The sequence below is a fragment of the Ipomoea nil genome, unplaced genomic scaffold, assembly GCF_001879475.1.
Source record: "Ipomoea nil cultivar Tokyo-kokei standard unplaced genomic scaffold, Asagao_1.1 scaffold1576, whole genome shotgun sequence".
In the NCBI taxonomy this organism is placed as follows: Eukaryota; Viridiplantae; Streptophyta; class Magnoliopsida; order Solanales; family Convolvulaceae; genus Ipomoea; species Ipomoea nil.
In genome coordinates, this window is record NW_017618004.1 from 4,301,498 (window position 1) to 4,326,329 (window position 24,832).

Sequence of the window (24,832 nt, forward strand, 5' to 3'; positions counted from 1 at the left end):
CAACTATTACAGACATTTACTCCACTCGGAAAATATTCGGGTCATGTATAACGTTACTAAATGAGTCATTATGTTTTTTCTTGTATAAATATAATTATCATTGCCTTATAGGGACACCTTTTGTCTTATTCACATACTTACTATTGAACTCTAGAAGTAGTTTATACCAAATATAACAAATTAAAGTCTTTATCTTATTCATGACATGTTCCTTTTATAATTACCTTGGTGACCATTTCCTCTATCGAGAAGAATAAGATTTTGTTTGGGAGAATAATAAGATTTTGTTTTTAAATAATAATAATAATTTTGTAAAAGTTTTTAAAATTTTAAATTTATTGTAAAATGATAAGAATTACCATTATGATGTAACTTCTATTCACGTGTTATGTGTACATAATCTCCAATGCGCATTTGAACATGACCACGTTCAACAACCGTGTCTAGAAGTTTGGATAGTCTTTAATTGTAACCTTGTAGTTGCATGCTTAATTGGACATAACCATCTTTGACTAATTGATCTACTCATAATTGTATGGGGTAAGGAGTTTTTAATGTAGGAGTATTAAGAGAAAACACTCACTTGTTAGATAATAAGAATAATACATAAATAAATTGTTAGATATAAGATTTCTTCGTGAAAATATGGAATGAGAAAATTAAAAAAAAAAAATTAATAGTCTCAAACTAAAAATGTTCTACAGAATACTATTTTGTTGTATTGTTTTTATTATATATATATATATATATATATATATATATAGGGATTTTGTTGTATTGTTAATTACATGTAGAGATGAGCAATGATTTGTGGAATGTACTCCGATTCATAAAATCCATTCCGCTCACATCCCATTCGCATCTACTTAAAGTGAATAGGATGTTAATCTATTTAATGAAAATTCGCCACTAGTGGATTGGATGTGGATGTGACTTCTCAAAATTCACTATATCTATCCAATTCACTCCACTAATACACCATACACACACACACACACACTAAGCCTAGTAGTTCATTGTTGAGTGTCGGCGAGTGTAGCTAAAATCTGACATTCTAATTCAATTTTAAATTTTAACTTTTTTTTTTTTTTTTTTATACTTAGTATAGGGTTTTAGGTATGTCTTCCTCAATTGTCATTTTTGGGTTTTCACATTTTTCATTCTTAAATCATATTTGTTCTTTTTCACGGCGTCATGATCACAAGTTCAACACTACGTTGAAGATTTGAAACTGAATGAAGATTTGTAATTTAGATTAGTTTGTATTTTAAAATTAGATATTTAATTTTTTAAATGAGATGTTTGAGAATTTGTGATTTTAATTTTTTAGTGTTAAAATTTTTGTATTATAATATATTTTATTGCTTAAACTTAAAAATTGATCATTTTATTTACATCTAATTCGTTATTAACATATCGGATTTGATTGGATCAGCATCCATAGTGGACTTGAATGTGGATGAAATTTTTAAATCCATCTTTAACTAATTAGATGTGGATCCACATTTGCTTCAATCCACTCCACACTTACCCATATAAAAGTCACTAATGAAGTGATCAAGATGATTAAGGAAGAAGTATGGGAAGAGAGGGGAATGTTGCTATTGGTGAGAGTGATAGGGACACAAAAAAATAAATCAAAATGATTAGGACTTCTTTTAATGGACTTTCTTGGCATACCTTGGGATCCAAGATTTTTCATTTTCCCTTTGTCTTATTTTATTTATTTATTTTTATAAACTTAGACTACAAATAGATTTAGGGCAATTTATATCCTACACCACGGCGCGTGTTACACTATGCGCCCAGATGCAAAACGACGTCGTTTTAATTTTTTTTTTTGGAAATTTCCCGCCCCAGTGAATGGTAGTAGTTTTTTCTTTAAAAAAACCCCGCTGTTCAAGAATGTACATAATGTTATACTATAATACACATAATTGTATATATGAATGTACATAATTATATAACAAAATATACATACTCTTTTTAAAAGATAATACACATAATCTAACATAATACATAATAAACATAAACTTTTAACATAATACACATCAACTATTAACATAATACACACAAATTTTCTGATTTGGATGTACATAATTGTATAAAAAAAATGTAGACAATTGTATAAAAAATGTACATAACTGTATGAACCAATATACATAACTGTATGAATAAATACACATAACTGTGTGAACAAATACACATAATCCCAGCAACTTCCTACCGTGCCTCCCAAAATGACGTCGTTTTGGGAGGCGCGCAGCGCACAGTGCTATGTGCGCCGTGGTGTAGGGTATAACGATTGTAGATTTAGGCATATTTAATTTTCTAAGTGGATTTTAAGGTCTAAGCTAACCTCTTTGGACTAATGAATTTGGTTAGATTTTTAAAGTCAAGACTTTTAACTAATTGGGTTGAGGGTATGTTATTATGCATTTTCACACCCATTTTCCAAAAGATTGTGTAGTGATACTTAAGTTGGGATTAAATATCTATTTTTGAGTTAGTCTTTGTAGTGATGTTAGAATTTTGCTTGAGTGTTATATTATTGGTGCTCTTGTTTATAGGCCAATGTGGCAGTAAAGGGCTATTCGATACTTGATAAGGTTTAAAAAGGACGAAGAAGAATTTAGAATGAGAGCTATCTAGAGTGAAAGTCGTTCACTCATCCGGGCTTAGTAGAGGGGATGACTTAGAAAATGGCTACCTAGTGCCTAATAAGGCTCAGTGTAAAACTATCCAAAGAGAAAATAATTACATGGTGTCGAGAAAAGAAAAGTTAGGAGTATGAGCTGTCTAGAGTGAGTCACCATGAAGAGAGGGAGAAAAAACATCAAAATGATTAATACCTCTTTTGAAGTTTAGACTTTAGTGGACTATCTTGGAATATGATTTTTTTTTTTCATATTTCATTTTTTTAATAATCTAGGTTTTCCATATTTTCCGGGCTAAATCATGAACCTTAAGAACCCGTCTCAGGCACATAAAGAAATAAATCGAGCCAATCTAACTATGAGATTCCCCATTTTTCTTGTCTTAGAGCGTCCACATTGAATCTGGCTACTTGTAGGCTAAAAGTCTTACACATCATCACTTAGACATTTTCATTTTTTTTTTCTTCTATCTTGTCAAGCCTTGCAACTATGCCTACACCTCAAAATTTATACTCCTGCATGGTTTGCTCGGTAGTTATGTGTTGATTTGGCATTACAAAAGTTACCATTGGGAATGCCCTTATCCCTTTGTATAAACTTGAACTCCAAATAAATTTAAGTTCTCAGTGAATTCTAAAGTCTTGTCTAACATGTTAAACTAATAAATTTACTTGAATAAATCTTGTTGAGCTTCTTCAATAATTGGACCAAGAATATATAGTTCTAATAGCCTCCTGATCGATTAATACACTCTTTACTCTTTAGTCTTGACTATAAAATTAGGCTCACCCAAATGATGTCAGCAACCATGTCCATTACCCAAACACATATGTGTAATTGAGAAATTGCCCCATAATTACAACACATAAAACGATTTACAAATGTCAAATACATTCTAAACTAATGTAATAACAATTGTTATAAAGTTGATCATTAATTTAAATATTGATTTTTATTATACTAATAAATTTTAATTTTTAATATATTATAAATTTATTTTTAACGTACTAACTAAAAATAGAGAATATTCAGTTTATTACAAATAAACCTTCAACCTACCAAAAATAAACATTTATTAGTATTTCATAATATTATAATTTACCATTTAACATAAGTACACTAATTAATTACTAACTAATCACTAAATTAATTTGGAAAAGTCACACTATCTACTTAACTAGACATATAATGTGATTGGCGCAATTATCACAATCTTCCAAGTAGCACAACCAAGTCACCAACATTTATTGGTTAATTTATTTAAATTTTGAAAGGGAAATTTGTTTTAAAATAAACATCTACTAGTGAATCAATTTCAATTCTTTTACTCTCTCAATCTCCATCTTCTTTACGCCATTTCTGAAGTAGGTTAAAAGATTCAAACTTTTATGATACATTCGGATTCCAAAATGACCCGTTTACTCAGTCTCACCTTGGAGATCCGCACGCGAGGAATGAATGCTATCATGATGCATTGATTCTTGGGTGCTTCACCTTACATTCATTTCTGGAGGAGATTAGCGGTTTTTCTTCATTTCATTTTGGTTGTTTGATCAAGAACAGTCTCTGAGGGGATTGGATTCGATTTGATTTGGTAACCTTGGCGATTTTTCAAACCCTAGCTTGTTAGTGCATGTTTATTTGGATTCCGGCCCAGATGAGGGGTGGATTGGGAGTACCACCCCAGCCCTGATTTCGCTTCAAGGTTGATGTTATATGGATTCGCCATTGTTGACCTCAATCATCTTTACGTTAGGTTTCTTTGCGATAGCCGTGCAGTCTCGGAACGATGTGAATCCCCCGCCGCAATCGCCGCTCGTTTCGCCTCCGCCGCCTCCTCCTCCTCCTCCACCTCCACCCCCTCCGCCACCCTTCTCACCCCCTCCTCCGCATCACCAATCTCTGCGACCGCCGCCGCCTCCTCCACCCAGGAAATTCGCTCCGTTTCCTCCTAAGATGGCCCCGAACCACGAGACTGGAAGGCAGAACAACGATCAAATCCACCAGTCATCTAATCGGAAGTTAAACCCCCCACCAAAACAAACGAAACTCAATTTGGGGAAGAAAATTGGATTGAGTTTTGCAGGCATTGCCGTGTTCTTGCAGGTGGTTGTGATTGCATTCTTGGCACTCAAAAGAACGCAGCTGTTAAAGACTGAGAGGAGTGGATCCCCCAATGGAAACGTGAGCATTCTTTTCCCACTCACTTCATGTTTTATTTAAATTGTTTTGCTTCACAGTTCATATTCTTTTGCAGACAGTGTTTGTCACACTGGATTAGAGCTCTATTAATTGACTGTCTTTAAAGACTTTTTGGTAACAAGCAGGACATTAATGGATTCATAAGCAATGATCAGAGTACTGTTGTCCCCGTGCCGGGTCTCATTTGTTAATTGGTAATTCTTCACTGGCATTACATGTACTTGTGAATATTAATATATCTAGCATGTATGGCTGTGAATGATTTAGATATTGAATGTGATCCTCTGTGTATGTTTCATTTATCTGTTACTATTTTCCCTGCACTCATTTTGCTGCTCGTATATGGAAAGTTCATAGGATAAAGATTGAACATTGCTGAGTCTTCCATGCAAGATTTTTCTGGTTACTGTTCCAAAAGGCCTAAAGAAATCACTGCTGGTGAAAAATTTCAATTGATTTAAGCAGGAAAAACTATATATGGAGTTGTACACTTGTACAAGTTAACTGTTTACTAGATTGCTGCATATTCCATAATAAGTTGTTTCCTAGTTGGATGTCTAAAGAACTTGTTATTTCAACAATGCTTCCTCTGCCAGAGCATTTTGAGATAATATGCATTTGTGGTCTAGTGGCATGAAGTGACTCTCCCGAATGAGAGGTCATGGGTTTGAACCCCATGGGGCGGTATTGATTATTTGTGCTTCAGTAGGTTGAGAAAGTAGCTACGAACAGATACTACATTATAACAGAATCAGTAGTACTAAAAAAAAGTGTCTACTTGCGAGTTGCGACACTAATCTTCTTGCGTTGTTTAGAGAGAATAATGCACGGGTTTAGTTGTAATGTCCCATCATGGAAACTGAGGCATACAATTCTGAGAAGTAATGTTCATAATAAATTATCACTTGGGGCATGGTTACTTTAGCATGAATCTAAATTACTTGCCATTGCTTCTTGCTATCATTTTTAAGTATGTTCTAGGCATGCAAGCTCATGGTTATTGTTTTTCGTATTGTATGTAGGTGGGTGAACTTAAGGAGCTGGCTTGGATTTGGTGTAGAGGACCAAAATGCGTTATACTTCCTTTTTTTCCATTTAGAGATAGGGTCTAGGTAGGCAATTAACGAGTTCAATTTTGTTGGGTAGGCAATTAACGAGTTCAATTTTGTTGGAGACATGAGTTGTAATCGCCATTGCTGTATATACATGTGCATAATACAACTAGAAAACATTTACCAGCCACCAGCCTTCTTTCTGATATGAACAATTATACATTGTATTGTTTTCAGCCTGTCATCATTTTCTTTCCTTATAACTTTTTTTTAGGCAGTGATCTATTGTCTTTTCTGGAACTTGAGATGTGCAAGAACCATTAGTATTGGCACCCTTATTACCCAACTGAGTTAGTTGGACAGTTGGTTTGGTAACTACAAAAATTTTCAGTTTGATTTTTCAATGGAGTTGTTTATTGACATTTTTAGTTTGAGCTGGTTAACTATGGCCTATGGGTAACTTGGGCTTGTTTATTTTGGTCTTTTATTGGCTAGTGTCACAAGACTAGTCTTAGTGTAACTGTGGGCTTTCTCGTAAATCCCAATTGTACTCTCTTGTAACTTATGCCCATAGTATAAGTTAGCGCGTATTCTGTTTTGATTTCTTTTTTTCTTCATCGGTTAACAACTATACACTCTTTTCTCTCTCGAGTCTTGAGACTTGACTTAAATCGGGGATTAAAGTAAACAACGCGGGCAATAGCTGTTATCCACATTGTGATTGTGATGTTGATGGAATTTCTTGACCTGTAAACCAAAGCTTAGAAATTTCCGCATTAAGAAAAAATGTTGTAAGGGAGTTTGTTATATTCTAAGTATGAGATGAAGCAATAAAATATTGTGTGAACAAAAGCCCTATCCAAAAGGCAATTCTCCTACACCACAAATTCATTTCAATGCATTAAATCAAAGACAGCTAATTATTTGTGTAGCGAACCATTTATAGCTGTCGAACTTGTCTTGTTATGGCCTTTCTCCTCTTCCACCCGAATCTCCTTCCATGTGCATTTGGACCACAGCATATCAAGTGTAAGAGTGAGAGTACAGTCTGGGTTGGTGGACGGCGAGACCTGAAAACGATGCCACCACACTGATATATGGCATCGCTAGAGGCTGGCTGGCAGAATCAATTGACACGTCAAAAGTTATAACTAATAATAAAAGAAAGACTAGTTTTATTTTCTTTTTACTTTTGTAGTAGTTAATGTCAAGTTTTAAATACACATCGGCAACGGGATACAAAACTTGATACTTAGCTTCTAACTTCTTCTAACAAAACCAATATGGATTGGGGCAATGTAGGACATTTGTGGAACAGAGTGGCTAGGATTTTCTTGGTTATGTCTAAGAGAGTTTGAAAATTGAAAACATGACCTCCTAACTAAAGTTATTACCAAGACTATGTGGTCTAATGGTATCCGGGTTGGACTTTCATTTGAAAGATTGTTAGTTTGAACCTCAGTGATACTACATTGTAATAGAGACAGGTGCATTCAGGTAGAGTAAATGTGTATAAATTAAATTAATTACCAAACGTGTTTAGTGAAGTGACAAGTATAAAACAAGATGCATAGAAAAAATAACTCGCCCTATCAAGTATAAATTAAATTAATTACCAAATTTGATCCAACCCACAGCTAGAGTGAAGTGACAAATATAAAACTAATTACCAAATTTGATCCAACCCACAGCTAGACTACTTACAAAGTGGTAAATTAAATTAATTACCAAATTTGATCCAACCCACAGCTAGAGTGAAGTGACAAATATAAAACTAATTACCAAATTTGATCCAACCCACAGCTAGACTACTTACAAAGTGGCAAAGTACATTATTTGTGTATTGAATGTACATTATACAAATAATGTACTTTTAGTACTCAAATAATATATTTTTTTTGAATACAATGTACATTTTTAATACACAAAAAGTACATTATTTATATACTGAATATACATTATTTGATAGTATGGTCAACTAAGGTGGAGTTGGGTGTTTGAGTGTGAGGAATGAAGAAATTAAAACACTGCACAGCTACGATATGATCTGGTCACGGGTGCAAAAAGTCTATCTGTGTTAGTTTGTGTAATGAAATGATGAATGGTTACATAGAAAGGCATATATTGTTGATAGGCCAAATCTGTGGTTACTATTCCTCTCCACATTCAAGTGGCTATTACACCTTTTTCCACCATTATATATATATATATATATATATATACCAACCATTATATATTCCATGCACACAGAATTCAAGCTAAGTATCATAAACACTCATCATATATATCATCCAAATAATTGCAGAAAGAAAAAGAAAATGGTGATGATGAGAATCTTCTTCTTCCTTTTCCTCTTGGCCTTTCCGGTCTTCACTGCAAATGCATCAGTGAATGACTTCTGCGTGGCCAACGGCCCTGGAGCCCGCGACACCCCGTCAGGCTTCGTGTGCAAGAATACCGCCAAAGTCACAGCCGCCGACTTCGTCTACTCCGGCCTGGCAAAACCCGGCAACACCACCAACATCATCAACGCCGCCGTTACTCCGGCGTTCGTGGGTCAGTTCCCGGGAGTGAACGGGCTGGGAGTCTCCCTTGCCCGCCTCGACTTGGCCCCCGGCGGAGTCATCCCCATGCACACCCACCCCGGCGCCTCGGAGATCTTGAACGTCGTGGAGGGCACGATCCTGGCCGCCTTCATTTCCTCCGGCAACAAGGTGTACGAGAAGGCGCTGTACCCCGGCGACGTGATGGTTTTCCCTCAGGGACTCCTGCATTTTCAGGTGAACACGGGGAAAGGTAGCGCCCTGGCTTATGCGAGCTTCGGCAGCGCCAACCCGGGGCTGCAAATCCTTGATTTCGCACTGTTTGCCAACGATCTTTCCACCAAGACCATCGCCGGGACCACTTTCCTCGACGAAGCTACCATTAAAAAGCTTAAGTCTGTTCTTGGAGGCACCAATTAGACACTGATCAATCCTCCATTTTCTTTGTTTTTGTTTTGATTTTCTGTCAAGAATTAATATAATGCAGTAGTGTATTAATATGGAGTTTCAATTCTGGGCTGGTGTTATTCTTGCCCGCAGTTTTACATGTTAGTTCCATGCATTTCCATTTTGTTTGATCTACTGAGTGGAATTATTCAATTAATTAAAAATTCCATCAACTGTATTATTGTGCATGCATGGCCTATACTAGTAATAAATTTGTTTATTTATATATTTAATTTAGTTTCTTATGGAAAAGATCAGAGTATAGCTAAAGTCCAAGCTCCACATCAGTGAGTAGCCAATGATCTTTTGGAGTATAAATTGACTAGCTTTACCAACAATATAATTATCCAAAGAAAACGGAGCTTAGCTAGTTCTCTACCATTCAAATCTTATAAATTAAGTAATAGATGATTGGAAGAATTTTTCAAATATGGTCCTACAACAATGAGACTTTAATTTGGTTATGGATGAGATTTGTAAGTCTCTCATCTTTTAGTGTTTGATTCGACAAAATGTAATTACTCTAAGGATTTGTTTGGAAAGTAGGAAAATGACTTCTGGAAAAATTAATCATTTTCCTTTTCAATGTTTGGTTCATTCTGGAGCTGAAGCCCTAGACACACGCACGAAATCGTAGAGGCATCCGTATATAATTTATCAGTTCATTTTCTAAAAAATGAGCATAATTATTTTTAATTTTAAATATTTAAAATATACAATGATGGTGGTGGTGGTGGTGGTGGGGGGGGGGGGGGGATGTGGGGGTGGAGGCGGGAGTGATTTGCTGCTCCACTGTTGCAAACAGAAAATGACTTCCCAAACAAAAAGTCATTTTCTAGAAAATGCACTCTATTTTTCATTGACCAAACCCCTATTTTTCATTGACTTTTATTTTTTCCCCTGGACACTGAAAAAGTGATTTACAGAAATTATTTTATAGGTTCCAAACGCACCCTAAAATTCATGAAAGTGATTTATCATCTTTAAGGTCTTATATGACATAAACATGATTCCTCTTCTCCCAAAAGGTCTTACATGACATAAAAATGATTACTCTTCATAGTTATGGGTTAAAAGACTTATCAAACAAAATATATAAATTAAATAAATTTTATATATATGGGTACGTTCAAATGAAAATAACTTTCCTGTAAAAGATGAGATTTGAACCATCCATTATGACTCATCCATGATTGAAGATTTTAATTTTTTAAAAAAGGTCAATTTTATAATTATTTCAAATTTTTAAGTTTGCAATATTTTTAAATTAAAACTAACACCACCATTTTTCTCCATATTTTTCAATAATGCTCAATCGTTGATATACCAAAATATATAAATAGATATTTGATCAGTCATCACTTTTTACGTACCTAAGAACTTATTGTTCGTATCTAAACCATTAACCACCACACACACACATATATAAAAGGGTAGCATTCAACATATCCATTACTAAGGGTAGAACATCTCCCAACATATCCACACTCTCCATGAGAAATCAAAGCTAGGATTTTATCATTACTAAACTTTCAAGTTTGTAATAATTATAAAATGAACCATGCTTGTTAAAAGTTTTCTATAATAATAAAGTTGATCCCGTGTTTTTTTTTTTACTACAATCCTTACAATAATTTGCTACTATTAAGCTTTAATTTTTTTTAGTAATAAGGGTCAAATAGGTCATCGAACTACACACTAAAATGTAATTAGGTCATTGGACTAAAAAATATGTAATTGAGTCCCTGGACAACACAAAATGATGTAATTGAACCAAAAGTGACTTGTTTACCGGTTAGTTTGCTCACATGGAGGTTATAATATTAAAATAATAATATAATTTTTTATTTTATTTTTTTAAATAACAAAAAAAAAATAGGGCTTCGTCTCCAGCATGGAGATAAAGAACCTTCTTCGTTTCCGGGATGAAGAGTTCTTCGTTCCCGGCCAGAGACGAAGGGACCTCTTCGTCTCTAAGCTGCCGGAGACAAATACTGGTTCTTCGTCTCTTGCGGCCTAGAGATGAAGCCCTTCTTGTTTTGTTTGTTTGTTTTTTTTTTTTTTTAAATTAAATTGTTATTTAAAATTATTAAAAGAAAATAAAAAATTATTATTTTAATAAAATACCTCCATGTCAGCAAACTAACATGTAAACATGTCACTTTTGATTTAATTGTATCATTTTGTGTTGTTCAGAGACGCAATTGCATTTTTTTTTTTAGTTTAATGGCCTAATTGTATTTTGGTGTGTAGTTCGATTGCCTATTTGACCCTTATTCTTTTTTTTTTTTCTTTTTTTTTTTCATAACATTCGGGTTCGTTTGGAAACCTGAAAAATATTTTCTGAGAAATGGTTTCTAGAAAATTAACATGTTGAGAGAGAGAGAGAGAGAGAGAGATGGGAAAATAAAAAATCTTGATAATGACAACTAAAAAATTAGGAAGATGTTTTTCGTCAAATTGAGTCTTTTCTCTGTTTACTGGAATGAATATTTGTCTTTGACTTTATTTTCATTGAATACTCAAACATGGGAAAAAATCCATAAAATGGCTTCCTTTTTAGAGTTTTCAAACGGGTGCATTTATTAACTAGGAATTTTTTGTTAAGGTAATGAAAAATTGGAGAAAGTAAAATTTGAAAACATCACAAGAGTTCTACATTTTAGACATCTTTTTGAATATTAAACGGATTTTAAAGATAAAAACTAGATTTGTTAAAATAAAAAATAGAATATTATGTTTAGATCCAAACAAGTGAATATGAACAAGAAGTGAAATCCAATGTTTGGTCTATCATATGGTACAATGAAAACTCAATAAAAACTTGTGTCTGCATCAATGCCAAGGCACAATAAACTTATATAATTCCATTATTGATATGAGAACAGTGCTAGAAAAAGACCAATTAAGACCTTTTGTGATGGTGGTAAAGAACTTTTGTATGTATAAGTGTACCGAAAAATTTGAAATTATTAGAGAATTTGAGATTTATCCCCTTCAATTCATAGACCTCACTACAAAAAAAATGTACAAAAATAACAGTTTTTGACAAAAGTGTTGTATTTTGTGTAAAAAGCAACAATTTTGTAAAAAATCGTTGTCTTTGATGCAACACATTTGTCAAAAACAACGATTTTCACCGAACCGTTATCTTTAGTGTGTTGTCTTTGTGCATTTTGTCAAAAGACAACACCACAAATGCCTTGAGGTGGTTTATGTGACTCATAATATTGTTTGAAAAATTGAGAAATAATTTAGGAATATAAAAAATATTCCTTCAAAGTCAATTAGGGTTTTTATTTTATATAGGAAATGACAAAGCATCATCCAAGCAGTGACATAATGGACAACAAATCTCAACACCCAAAACCTTAATTTTATAAGCTTATAATGGTACGATAATGCAGTCTTATTTGCCGTCTTTCACTATACCTCATGTTTAATTTAGGTGGGTTTAATTGGCCCCTAAAACTCTAATTATGAATACTCTTACACCACTTATTTAGGTGGGTTTACATTTTTTGAAAGTTACTGGCTCTCATTGTAGTATCTGTTTATATACTTTCTCAACCTACTGAAACACAAAGAACCAATAACGCCTCCACTAAGGCTCGAACTTATAATCTTCCAAATGGAAGTCCAACCGGATACCATTAGACCACATAGTCCTGGTGGGTTTACATTATTTAGTGCTAAATAATTGAAATTTTAAAAATACAATTTTTTCATATATCACACCAACATTTGTGTTTATTCTCATATTTATGGGATAATTAGAATATTAGCATGACCTACAACGAGCTAGCTGCTAGCTAAGAGTGCTTGAGATAGTTTAGGGCACATAACGAAGGTCGTTGTATCTAGTGTGAGACTCTGTTGAGCATATAATCATTAATATGCAATCCAACTATAAGCTTTGAGATAGAGCACATGCTTCAATTGACTCAAGGGCTAATTGCCCAAACGACACATGTGTAAGACATTTGTGCCCGTTAAATAGCTTGTATAAATAACTATTCGCATATATACTAAATGGACATCTGATCTCAATCCATGTACTTGTACTTTACTATTCAATACATATTTTGCTCTACACACTTTTATTCTTGTCTCTATTCACTAAATTATTTTTGGTGTAAACCAAATTAATATCGTCACACATGTATTAATTCTTCATGAATTGGTTCATGAGTACAGTTGAGTGATTAAATTGAAATATAAATTAATGTTTATTTTTATATATTTATCGATTACTCATAAATTGATTAGAAATTCAATAATTTAATAATCGATTTGAAAATAAATTAATTGTTCATTAAATAATTAGAGAGATATTGGATTATATGGTTGGGTAATATCAATAGAGTAATACATGCAGAATGATGACATTAAATATTTAAATCTCATATATATCTAATTCATTTTCAAACAATTATGCCATATTAACTTGGCCTGGCCCCTGAGTTATATAACTGGAAAATATGATAGGAGTGATTTTTTTTATTTCAAAAAAGGGATACTTATCAAGCAACTTATTATATACTCCGTAGACAAGACATTTATCTTCTTTAAAAAAAAAAAAAAATCACCGAAAAGTTAGTCGCCGCTATTGAAAGGTGCAACCAAACTAATTATCCGTCTAACTTTGTTATGTTACATGTCAACTTTAAATGCACACCATAAACGTTTATCACTACCAAAAGTTATAGCTAGTAACAAATGCGTAATTTTATTTTCTTAATTAAGTTTACATAGCAGTCAATGCCATATTTCAACAACAGGATAATGGAATCGGCTTTCCAAGTCACTACCAAACAATTAACTTGTTAATGTTTTTATTATTTTATTTAACTAAATATTTTAAAATAAAATTAATTGTGAGTTCTAAAAATTACTGAAAAAATAATCTAATTTTTTTCTAAACTCCTAGGGTAGGAAAAGAAAAGTAAATAATAATAATAATAATAATAATAATGTAGAAATATATTTTGAAAAAGAATAATTAAGGAAAAAACCTTTCATTTTGAGTTTAAGGAAGTTGAAAATTGTTCTAAAGGCATACTAACAAATTTCCTAGCTAATTCATGAGAAAGTACAAATAATTTTGTATATATATGTGTTTCTCTGCGAGAGCATTCTTAATTCACTCTAATCATTTTAATTTTTATTGAACTCTTTAATATGACACATTTTTATAAGTTTTATAAAAGCTAAAATTTGCACCACTAAAACAATTAAAAAAAAAATCACTCTTAAATAAGGGGTTGTGGATTGGTTCAATTCAATGAATATTTTTAAGTAATATATATTTATACAAATGAGTCTCAAATAAGTTAAGAAATTGGATGATGGAATGATAGAGCTGGATTCAATTCCCATGAACTAAAAATCAAAGTTGAGAATCTTACATTTCTTAAAATAGATCAATCCAACTAATGACTTGTTTAAAACTTTAGAGGGAAAGAAGTATACCTCAACTAATGACTAACCAATCCAAAATAAATTTATAAACTTTACTTGGTAGCAAACATACAAATTAAGATTCCAAACCTTAATTATTCTAAGAAAAGTTGTTATTTGCCGTTAAAAGAGGGAATCGACAGCTTAACAAAACACATATTTACAACGTTAATTTCTTGATGATATTCTTCTTGTTTTTTTAATTAATCTTAATACAAACATCAAAACCTCCAAAATAGGTGCATTAAAATATGTCCTCCTACGTCTCTTCTGAAAAAGACCAAATTTTGATAATTTTATAACTTAATCACCTAAGCACACACCAATTAATAATATTACCTGGCCTGACATTGTACTTTGAATGATCAAGCACCATTATTCTCTGATCTTCTCCCTAGCTTTCCCGGCCGGCCTACAATGACCATTGATGAACCTGCAGAGCCCAGTCCTTTCCCAGACCAAATCTTGGAATGGTTCGGAGGTTCTAATTTCTCCTACGATTCATCGTTTCTTGATTGCCCTTACGATTCCAACGACCATTTCTTTGGAGATTCCGATTCCTGGTGGGATCAAGGTCAAAGTCTAGAGATTCTGCACAAGAGTGATGATAATAATAATAATGGTGGCGTTTCTACTTCTTTGAACAGCTTCTCTAGTGTTGTCACGACCGCTGCTGCCGAGGTGCCTGTTGTGTTGGATCATCCTGCCGCCCAGCCGCCGGTGGATAGGAAGCGGAAAGCTCGTGATGATGGGGAGGCAGAGGTGGAGGTGGAGCAGGCGGCGGCTCCGGGGAGAAAAGGCGGTGGGAACAGGAAAGGGACGAATAAGGCAGGAGGGAATGGTAATAGTAACAATGGTGGGAACAAGGATGGGAGGTGGGCTGAGCAGCTGCTCAACCCTTGCGCCGCCGCGATAACGGCCGGGAATATGAACCGGGTTCAGCATCTCTTGTACGTTCTCAGTGAGCTGGCCTCCCTGACGGGCGACGCCAACCACCGGTTGGCCGCCCACGGCCTGCAAGCGCTGACGCACCACCTCGGCTCCGGTTCCTCGTTCGCCGGAGTAACTACTTTCGCGTCAACCACTACAAAATTCTTCAGGGAGTCGCTGATGATTTTCAACGACATAAATCCGTGGTTTCGCATCCCGAACAGCTTTGCTAACTCGTCGATCCTCGAAGCTCTGGCGGAGGAGCAACAGGATCGGCCCAGATGTCTTCACATCCTGGATATCGGAGTTTCCCATGGAATCCAATGGCCGACGCTTCTAGAAGAGCTTACTCACCGCCCGGGAGGGCCGCCGCCGCTGGTTCGTCTCACGGTCATCACCCCCACCGTCGACAACCACCTGAGCAACACTACTCCATTTCTGATTCCTCCATCAGGTTACGATTTCTCCCCCAATCTTCTAGGGTTTGCCAAGGCTATTAACATCAATCTACAGATCAATATCCTAGACAATCTGCCGCTTCAAAACCTAGGCGCCCACGTACACACCATCAAATCCTCACAGGATGAGATTCTGATCGTGTGTGCACAGTTCAGACTCCACAATCTGAACCACCACGCCCCGGACGAGAGAACGGAGTTGTTGAAAGCCCTAAGGAGTCTGGGGCCGAAAAGAGTTGTTCTGAGCGAGAACAATGCGGAGTGCAGCTGCAGCAACTGCGGGGACTTCGCCGCTGGATTCTCCCGGAAAGTTGAGTACCTGTGGAGGTTTTTGGAGTCGACTAGCATGGCGTTCAAGGGGCGGTGGAATGAGGAAAGGAGGATGATGGAAGGAGAAGCGGCAAAGGCGTTGATAAATACGGGAGAAATGAACGAGAGAAAAGAGAAATGGTGCGAGAGAATGAGAGGTGTTGGGTTCGCGAGGGAGGAGTTCGGAGAGGACGCCATTGATGGAGCTCGAATGCTGCTCAGAAAGTATGATAACAACTGGGAGATGAAAGTGGAAGAGAAAGATGGGTGCGTGGATTTATGGTGGAAAGGCCAACCACTTTCCTTTACCTCACTCTGGAAGATGGACCCTAATCATGCTTTTCAGTAGTAGCTAGCTAGCTCTATACTTCTATTTCTCATTGTACTCTGCATTTTAACAAATACTTGCCTATGCCTATTGAGTTTTCAATCCAAAACCATGCTAATCTATGTGTACAAAAGCAATTTGTATTAGCTTCAAATTAGTAATCCCTGGTGACAAGACTCAGAGGCTCAATCTATCCTCTATCCTGAATCCTGATGCTAATTTTCAGAACCAATTGGGCAACAAACCAGCTATACAGTTTATCATGAATTCTTTACTTATGAAAAGCATTCATAACAGTCAAGAGTCGTATATCCTTACTGCACTATGGATGGTCTGCCTACATAAAGGACACGGGGGTGATAATTCGCGTACAACTGACAAGGCACAGCGTGGGCAACACACTAGATGTCCACATGGTACGAATGCAGAACGCCGTCTTCTTGTTAGGCAAATGACGCACAACTGACCATCAGGAATGTTCGCGATGTCCTCATCTGAACCATCCTGAGCAGCAGCTTCATCACTAGCAGCAGCAGCATTTTGTCGTTGAGTCTGCCTCTGATGCCTCCATTCTTTCCATCTGTTCCAGTTCCTGAAATATCTCCGAAATATGCAAATCAGATGACTATGAATCATGCACTTGAAAAATCAATACATCTGCTTTCCTTGATAACAATATTCTAAAACTCAAAACAATAACAAGAAAAGTGGGGAGGAGGCAACAGTGCATTCATACCTTACAGCAGCATAGCTAAGGATACCAACTGCAAGTGAACCAAATACTACCCCACTCCATAGCAAAACTTTTGTCTTAAATGCAAGATCTACAATCATTTGATCCTTGGTCATCTCCGATCTATAAAAAGTAAAAAAATAAAAACAATTTACTTAACAAACAGCAGAGATATTGTTCCATAGTCTTGAGAGGAGAAAATGGTGCAGCACTTGTAGTAGTTCATAAAACTACAAACTCCAAGGAGCGAGTTTGTGTTTTCGAGAGTAGTAACAATGTAGCATGCGGGTATGTAATGTATGGACTTTGCAGAGCGATAGTGGTTCTCACACAAATGTCAGCACTAAACAAACATGTAACTATTATATGAAAATGGCAAAAGGAACTTACAGGAAATAAGGAAGAAAATTGCACGACTTTATCTCTGGAGTCCCTCTAATTGAGCTGCAAATCCCAACTGCAGTGATATCCTTCCCTAGTGGCAGGATTTTTTCTTCGTGTAGCAGCCCAACCTTTGCACCCAAAATTGCATGAATGATAAGAACTAAGAAAATAGAATTATAATTGAAAAATCAAACTAACAAACCATAAACCCATTAATACTTACAGGGTACTGATGACCAAAAATTGCCTGGAGGAAAGTTATTGAAGTAGCGTTAACTGGCTGCAGGTGATGGTAGACTGTTTCAAGTGGTAGGGGGTGACTTGATCCATCCATGTTCACATTAACATATTCAGATCGTGGCCACCTTCCAGCTTCAACAATAACAAATGGGACCTATTCCAGAATTCATTCAGGCACAAGTGTCTAATACTCTAATTACCAAGTAAGAAGTAAAAATAAAGCCCCTCCTTACCAAATCGAATAAATAACAATAAACTCCCTAGTCCCTCCATCACAAATTGTTTGTCATATTTACTAATTATCAACTTGACTAAACTTTGGTTTAAGTTTTAATTATTTTAAATGTAAGTTTTGAACATTTAAACTATATATTAAGAAACTACATAGTAAGTATTACTTATTAAAAACATTGCAACTCAAAATTTTAAAGAAATATGTCCTAGAATATTGGTCAAAGTAAGATTGCATCGACTCCGGGAAGGCATTGTAAAGATTAACTATCAATGTTTCCAGTCAATAGAATAACTACACACTTGTGGCATAATAGCAGAAACACCCATGCTATGATGTGAAAGATAAATTTAGGAATCAAATTAGACAATTGGTCCACTGAACTACTGAAGTCTATCAACAATGTAAGATCATATCTAAATGATGGCAAGTCATGAATGAAAGAAAAATTTTGAAGATGATATATCAATATAAATTTCTATATAAAATGGAGGCATCTAGCTTTTAGAATATCCTAACAATAAGGAGTATGCCTATGCTTTATTCTTCAGAAAGACAGAAAAAGAATAAACAAAATTAAATGGATCATTAATCTAAATTTGCATTTGAAACCCACGTAGCATAATGGCACAAGGATCCATATGAAACATAGTATCTATGGAGATATGCACAAATGGCCCCTTCACATATTGAGAATGTATATAACCCTACCCCAACCTGGTCTGGTATGGAATGAACTTAAAATCACGAAACTAACTTGACCATCATATTGGAACCAATTTACTAATTTTTTCCAGTTAGTAGGAGGAATTCTGAACTAAGAAATAAACACCAGACACTGCAAAAGGGCATTCTAAGTTTCTAAGCAATTGCAACAAACTGGGTTCATTAATATGCATGGTATAGCAGCCTAGCAGGATATACAACTATATGCAATTTGGTTATATTGTTTTGATCTTTGAAGCAATCTTCTATAATTTTGCATAAGAGGGATAGTTGCATTCAGTTACTGATCACTTGAATATTTTTAATAATAGTACATAGGAACAATGCTTGTAGGATTTCTATTAAAAACCAAGAACCATAGCCCTGCCCGTCATCCACAAAAAAAAAAAAAGTGCAACATTAACAAATTCCAGGGTTCCTGTACACTACCATTCTTTTGGAGGATGACTCTTGCTCTCTCCATGATCTTGGAAATAGAGAACGTAGATCACTGGTCCATCCCATGAAACCTTTCCACTCATTATATATACACTACATAAGATAAAAATTTAAGTTGTAAACATCTCACCATAATCCATTGATAACATAAGCAATAATATATAATAATAGACTACAGTACCATTATTCAACAACAAATAGAGATCCAACCACAAGTATTACAAAGAACTTATGCATCGCTAAATTGATAAGAAGTTCAAAGTAGAAATTTAATAAACATCAATTGAGCTTTAGATTGACAGAAAGGCTACCAACATAGGATAGAGACAAATGTGGAATGAATAAACTATAGTGACATTTCTTCAAATTCCAATGAATAATGACATCCAATTGGAACTTCTGAATCAATTTATCTTAATATCATCCTTAGTTTCTTTTCTCAAATTAAACTCTAAAATACATATAATTATGAAACTATTGGAAAGAACGAGGTAATCTATAATAATAATAATTACACTAGGAAATAAATAGTTTGAGAATAACAGTTAGCAGTAGGTCATTCAAGATAAAGGAAACAAGGCGTAGGAGTAACCAATAAATATAAGTCCTCTATGAGACTTGAAAGTAAGACTAGAAATTGGCATGAATCGAGCTATAATTCAGGTATCAATCATCAAGAAAATCGTCCAAGAATTGAAGTAAAGGCGAAAATTAAAGACAAGAATAAGTGAAGCACCGTTTGAGTTCGCTGCACAATGACAGCTTTCTCGCCGGAGTCGTGAGCAACGAGGACGTCATTCCGTAGGCTCTTCCAATCGCCTTCTACGGCGGACTTCGCTTCGACGGTGCCGCGGACGATCACGAGCTTGCCTTCGTCGGATTGGTTGGAGTCGCCGTGTTCAGAGACGACGGAACGGAGATCGGAAACGCGGACGGAAGGAGCTTCTTTGATTTTGTGTAGAGCGGAGTTTGTAGCCTTGAACTTGAGTACGCTCCGCACGGCAATGAAGGCTAGGGCTAGGCCGAGAACGGTGCCGTCCGCCGCCAGTGCTACCTGAGAAAGCACCGCCGCCGCGGCTTGGTCGGGAGCGGACATCGTTTGCCTTCAATTAGCGTGATTCCAACTCTCTTCACTGGACTCGTAGGCTTTTACCGTCTCAGACTCTGATGAATTACACACTACTCCTTTCTATGGGATTCCGGGAATTTTTAAGATTTAAGATGTGGGTTAATATTTGGGTTGTCAATTTTTTTTTTTTCTTTTAAGGAAAAATGATAAATGTACTTTTGAATTTTACACAAAAGTGTAATTAGATTCTTAAATTTTTTAAAAGTACAATTAAGTACATTAACGTATCATTTGGAGCTGGGGGTGACGTCCAACAGGCCTTGATTTATGCTAGAAATTGGAAGCAGTGCCGTGATGAGGAGGCTCCAGTTTTTTATCACCAACCAGTCCAATATGCAGTTTTGACTCATGGGGAGATAAAAGTGAATATCGACATAGCAATGGACCATGGAGGAAGCCGGATGGGTTTTGGATGGAGTGTGTTTGATTGGGATGGCTCGGTGCTGGGGGTTGTCATGTTTGTCAAGAATGGTCTGTTTCGGGTTCAAGAAGCGGAGGCCATGGGAGCAAGAGAGACGCTAAGCTGGATAAAGGAGAAAGGATGGCCGAGGGTCATTGTAGAGACGGACGCCCAGGTAGTTACACGAGCAGTCACGGGAGGTGCTGATTTATCGCCTTTTGGGGCTATTATTGAAGAAATCCGTGACTTGCTGGATCAAATGCCTATGGTAAATCTCCGATTTGTGAGTAGAAAGGCAAACACAGTAGCAGATTTTTTAGCTAAAAAAGCTCTTGGCCAGGTGGGGGAGAACAGAGTTGAATATTTTGATTATATCCCACGTTTTCTGGCTGCTCCTTTATGTAAAAGCAATACTATTTAATGAAAAGTTTGGTTATCTTCAAAAAAAAAAAAAAAAACGTATCATTTGTTAGGGTTGTGGGCAGATGAACATGCTTAGTGTGCTTATAGGTAAATTGTTGGCCTATTGGTTACATTGGACTTAAAAAAAAAATAATAAAGAAGCTAATTCATTTAACCATAAGTTGAAGTGATTATAAATATGATTGATGAAACGGTATTACCATTCTTTACTGTCAGACATAGAAACAACAACTTGAATCGCAAAATGTTTCACAAATTTGAAGCTGAATTCGTTAGATGAATTTAACACTTCTTTAATATCATTGAAAAATTGATCAAACGTAGTTAATATTAACTTTGGTTGAAAAGTCTTTCACACCACCCACCTGAGTATATATTTTCCATATATCGTTCATTGACAATATATCTATCGAGTTGAGATGGAGATGCTCTTTAACATTGTCATCTTTGTCACCCAGGATGAAGTTCACATACGTCATGACCAACTTATATGTTTCACACGAATGAAGAAAAGAATTCGCCAAAAGAAACAAGAGGAAAACAAACTCGTCACACAAACGAGAGAAAAACACAGAAAAAAGCATAACAAAAAAGAAGAGAGAAGCAGCAGTACACTTCTTGAACTTTATTTTACGGATCCACGGGAATCATACACTTCTTTATCCAGATCTGGCGGAATCATTAAACTTTAAATCTTTGAAACTACCGCAACTTCCTTGAAAGGAATGAAGGGTTGGTGGTTGAATCGGCACTAAACTTTATTATGAAACTAAAAAAATAAGAAACAAAAGAAAATAGGAGACCGCCGGCCAAGAAATGAAATTCCGTCAAAGGCTCAAAGCTTTGGCCAGAGGCCGGCGACCACCAGATGAAGAAACGCCCAAAAAAGAAGCAAGATTTTGTCAAACAAAAATAGAGGTTTCGAGAGAATTAGGGTTTCAGAGAATGGTTACATTGGACTTATTTGACTGATTTTAATAAATTGAAATGTTTAGTTGCACATTTTAAAACTTACAACTCGTCCGTGACATCATTCATGTTTCCAGTGGCATTCAAATTTTGGACTCCTACATTAGTGCCCCTTCAATCGTGACACAATTCATGTTTCTAGTGGCATTCAGAGCCCCTTCAATCGTGACATCAAGTTAGGTGACGAACCACGCGTATCTTTGAGTCCACTTTATGTTAACAATAAGAATATCACATTGTTAAGTATTTGTCTTCTAATAAGTTATTAAATAATTAAAAATGGGGGGAGAAAGAATTAAACAAACAAAGAACCACAAAAATATATAAGAATACCAATTGATATGATAGAAAAATATTACATGTACTCCCAACGTTTACTCCCCACTTCCAAATATATTCTATTGAGAATCCCATCAACCCTAACTTGAATAACTTCTTGATAAATTCCTAATTGACCCAAACTTTTCATAGAATATCCTTCCATAGAATGTGTGTATATATATATATATATATACACACACGCCTGCCCCCATTAGGAAGCAGAGAGTAAAATGAAACAATTAATGTGTGTTGATTAAGCCCTTACAAGTTAAGCAATACATTGATTCTAAGCCCATATTTGGTGGAGTCTGAGTTAATACATCCAAATTAAAAGCTCAAAAAACATATATCTTCTTAGGCGGGTATATATAAACATGGCAGTAGTTGATTACACTACACTCTGTCATGCATATACCACAGGCCACAGCTTCAATTCCCGTGGAAACAGATCAGACTTGTTTATTCTGATCCTTGAGAATGCAGAACAAATGCCTTAATGAATGAGTTGAGGGATTCGGGGCAGTCAATGTTTGCCGCATGCCCTGCATCCTTTAATACTTCCAATCTAGCTTTGGTGCCCAAATATCTGCAAAACAATGTCGATCATTCTGGAGAAATGAAAAACCAGAGAAAGAAAGAAATGAAAATATAAGTACCATACCGCTGCAATTGCTGTCCAAATGTGAGAGGGAAAACTCTGTCATTGTCGCCCCAAAGAAGCAGTGCTTCCTATTGCCAAAAGATCAAAACATGATAAGGGAAAGCCGAGTTTTTGCAATGGAAGTTTTGCGTGTTATACAGATGAGTGGGGGGTTTCACCTGAGTCAAACCGGAACCAATGGCATGTTCTTTATTGCCCATCAAGTACTCCAGTAGCTCTTGCTTCTCTTTCCTGTTATGGCTATACATCACCTTATAGAGCAAGTCAATCATTCATGTTAGCTTTCTCCCCATTGCCACAAATTCAATTCTATTTAAACCAACAAAACTAAAGCCTGCAATCAACACAATCTTAGCTCGAAAGTCGCCCTACCAGGTTATACTGCCACAGAGTACACACAACAAAAACATGATTGAGACTGGCTTCTTTTTTTCTAACATTTGGTGATTACAAATTTCTCAACCAAAGTGAGGCCAATTCCATACCTTCTCGATAAGAATCGAACTCTTTGTAGCTATAAAATGAGCTATTAACAGATTATATTCAACATATAATACATAAATATTTGTTATATAAGCATATAAATGTGTACTTTTATCTATCAACTTACATATCCTTCCACTATCAGAGACAAGTTTGGATTTTTAGAGACTTTTATAAACTTTTAAGTTTGGGATATTAATGGTATTTTATTTGATTATCTGTAAAGACATTTGTCACATGCAATAGCAATGATTAGAGAGAGAGATTAATGGGCAATGGGAGAATTGAATTGAATTGAAGCAAAGAAGAGAGAGGACTGACAGTGATGAATTCTTGGAGGAAAGCGTCTGGGACCCACTTGAAAGGGTCGTGTTTGTGGGAAGACAGATTGACCAACCGCCTGAGATCCTCCGGCTTCGCCGGCAACAGCAAGTCGACGGCGTTGCATCCAATCTTCTTCAGGCGCTCCATGTGTTCGAGCCTTTGATCGGCGGTGGACGCAATTCCGCTACTGACGATCACCACTCTGTCCACCACATCGGGATACATCTCGGCCATCCGGTACCCCACGAAGCCACCGTAACTGATCCCGTAAACCGCGGTCCTCTTCACACCCAGCCCCATCAAACCCTCGATCACGCATTTGGCCTGGAACGCGTCCGTGCGATCGGGGCGGCGGGTGCGGGAATCGCCGAAGAAGAGGAGGTCAGGGACGTAGAGGTTGAAGGATTGGGCCAGGGAGGCGAGCTGGAGCGCGAATTGCCACTTGGCATTGCCGCCGTAGCCGTGGATGATGACGAGATTGGGCTTGTGGAAATGGCGGTGGGCGGGGGCCCAGATGTGCATGGTGGTCTGGTCGTCCAAATCGACGGTGCAGGGGGAGAGATTGCAGAAGCGGAAATAGTGGGACAGGATGGAGTCGACGGCAGGGACGAAAATGGGGAAGCGGTGGAGTGTGGGTAGAAGACGGCGGAGGACGAAAGCCGCGACGGAGATATAGAAGGAGAGAAGGTGGCGAAACCATAGCCGTATTGTCTCCATACCCGCCTGAGACAAAGGACCAACCGGAGGTGCTGATGGAACTAGAACAATGCTGACCTAGGCCTTGCTTTTTTAACTTTAAACAAAAATTTTAATTTTTTTTTCTCCTTGTGTAGCTTGACTTTCGAAAGAGTTCTATTATTGTAACACCATCTTCATAAAGTCCGAGGTCATCTTATTATAGTTTTCATGTGTAGTTTGTAAGTTATTATATAAATAAAATTTAACTGAAGAATTTTTACGTATAAACAAACAGCTAGGTGTCA

General features: G+C 36.2%; 5 protein-coding genes across 9 annotated transcripts; 3 read left to right on the forward strand and 2 right to left on the reverse strand.

Moving 5' to 3' along the window:
• The first annotated feature begins 3,975 nt into the window (after positions 1-3,975).
• Positions 3,976-6,155, forward strand: LOC109190221 (neural Wiskott-Aldrich syndrome protein). 4 transcript variants are annotated; one of them, XM_019340676.1, is made up of 3 exons: positions 3,976-4,841; positions 4,915-5,055; positions 5,885-6,155. In XM_019340676.1, the coding sequence occupies exons 1-2, from the start codon at positions 4,374-4,376 to the stop codon at positions 4,936-4,938; spliced, it is 492 nt and encodes a 163-aa protein (XP_019196221.1). In that variant the 5' UTR covers positions 3,976-4,373; the 3' UTR covers positions 4,939-5,055; positions 5,885-6,155. The 4 variants fall into 4 exon arrangements, with proteins under 4 accessions (XP_019196221.1, XP_019196222.1, XP_019196219.1 ...); XM_019340677.1 differs by having other exon boundaries at positions 4,915-5,053; positions 5,882-6,155; XM_019340674.1 differs by having other exon boundaries at positions 4,985-5,055.
• Positions 6,156-8,105: 1,950 nt separating this feature from the next.
• On the forward strand, positions 8,106-9,134 carry LOC109190220 (germin-like protein). The gene has a single exon (XM_019340673.1). It carries the CDS (start codon positions 8,152-8,154, stop codon positions 8,872-8,874), a length of 723 nt encoding a protein of 240 aa, XP_019196218.1. The 5' UTR covers positions 8,106-8,151; the 3' UTR covers positions 8,875-9,134.
• A 5,644-nt stretch (positions 9,135-14,778) lies between these two features.
• LOC109190348 (nodulation-signaling pathway 1 protein) lies at positions 14,779-16,504 on the forward strand. Its single transcript, XM_019340813.1, has one exon. The coding sequence runs from the start codon at positions 14,779-14,781 to the stop codon at positions 16,405-16,407; it is 1,629 nt and encodes a 542-aa protein (XP_019196358.1). The 3' UTR covers positions 16,408-16,504.
• Positions 16,505-16,510: 6 nt separating this feature from the next.
• Positions 16,511-20,330, reverse strand: LOC109190754 (E3 ubiquitin-protein ligase SPL2). Of its 2 annotated transcripts, XM_019341337.1 has the most exons (7): positions 19,876-20,330; positions 19,131-19,232; positions 17,727-17,897; positions 17,510-17,631; positions 17,123-17,242; positions 16,911-16,978; positions 16,511-16,880 (listed from the first exon to the last, which is right to left on the reverse strand). In XM_019341337.1, exons 1-7 carry the CDS (start codon positions 20,233-20,235, stop codon positions 16,684-16,686), a joined length of 1,140 nt encoding a protein of 379 aa, XP_019196882.1. In that variant the 5' UTR covers positions 20,236-20,330; the 3' UTR covers positions 16,511-16,683. The 2 variants fall into 2 exon arrangements, with proteins under 2 accessions (XP_019196882.1, XP_019196881.1); XM_019341336.1 differs by having other exon boundaries at positions 16,511-16,978.
• A 2,072-nt stretch (positions 20,331-22,402) lies between these two features.
• On the reverse strand, positions 22,403-24,613 carry LOC109190253 (2-hydroxy-6-oxononadienedioate/2-hydroxy-6-oxononatrienedioate hydrolase). The gene is made up of 4 exons (XM_019340727.1): positions 23,847-24,613; positions 23,201-23,293; positions 23,043-23,110; positions 22,403-22,967 (listed from the first exon to the last, which is right to left on the reverse strand). Exons 1-4 carry the CDS (start codon positions 24,564-24,566, stop codon positions 22,841-22,843), a joined length of 1,008 nt encoding a protein of 335 aa, XP_019196272.1. The 5' UTR covers positions 24,567-24,613; the 3' UTR covers positions 22,403-22,840.
• Positions 24,614-24,832: the final 219 nt, after the last annotated feature.

Coding starts and splice junctions, on each gene's coding strand:
- LOC109190221 (XM_019340674.1), top strand. CDS start 4,374: ATGGATTCGCCATTGTTGACCTCAATCATCTTTACGTTAGGTTTCTTT. Junction 4,842..4,984: donor GTGGATCCCCCAATGGAAAC/GTGAGCATTCTT, acceptor GGTAACAAGCAG/GACATTAATGGATTCATAAG.
- LOC109190220 (XM_019340673.1), top strand. CDS start 8,152: ATGCACACAGAATTCAAGCTAAGTATCATAAACACTCATCATATATAT.
- LOC109190348 (XM_019340813.1), top strand. CDS start 14,779: ATGACCATTGATGAACCTGCAGAGCCCAGTCCTTTCCCAGACCAAATC.
- LOC109190754 (XM_019341336.1), bottom strand. CDS start 20,235: ATGTCCGCTCCCGACCAAGCCGCGGCGGCGGTGCTTTCTCAGGTAGCA. Junction 19,233..19,875: donor TTGTGCAGCGAACTCAAACG/GTGCTTCACTTA, acceptor TATCTTATGTAG/TGTATATATAATGAGTGGAA. Junction 17,898..19,130: donor AGTCATCCTCCAAAAGAATG/GTAGTGTACAGG, acceptor ATTCTGGAATAG/GTCCCATTTGTTATTGTTGA.
- LOC109190253 (XM_019340727.1), bottom strand. CDS start 24,566: ATGGAGACAATACGGCTATGGTTTCGCCACCTTCTCTCCTTCTATATC. Junction 23,294..23,846: donor TCCTCCAAGAATTCATCACT/GTCAGTCCTCTC, acceptor TTGCTCTATAAG/GTGATGTATAGCCATAACAG. Junction 22,968..23,042: donor TTTGGACAGCAATTGCAGCG/GTATGGTACTTA, acceptor ATTGTTTTGCAG/ATATTTGGGCACCAAAGCTA.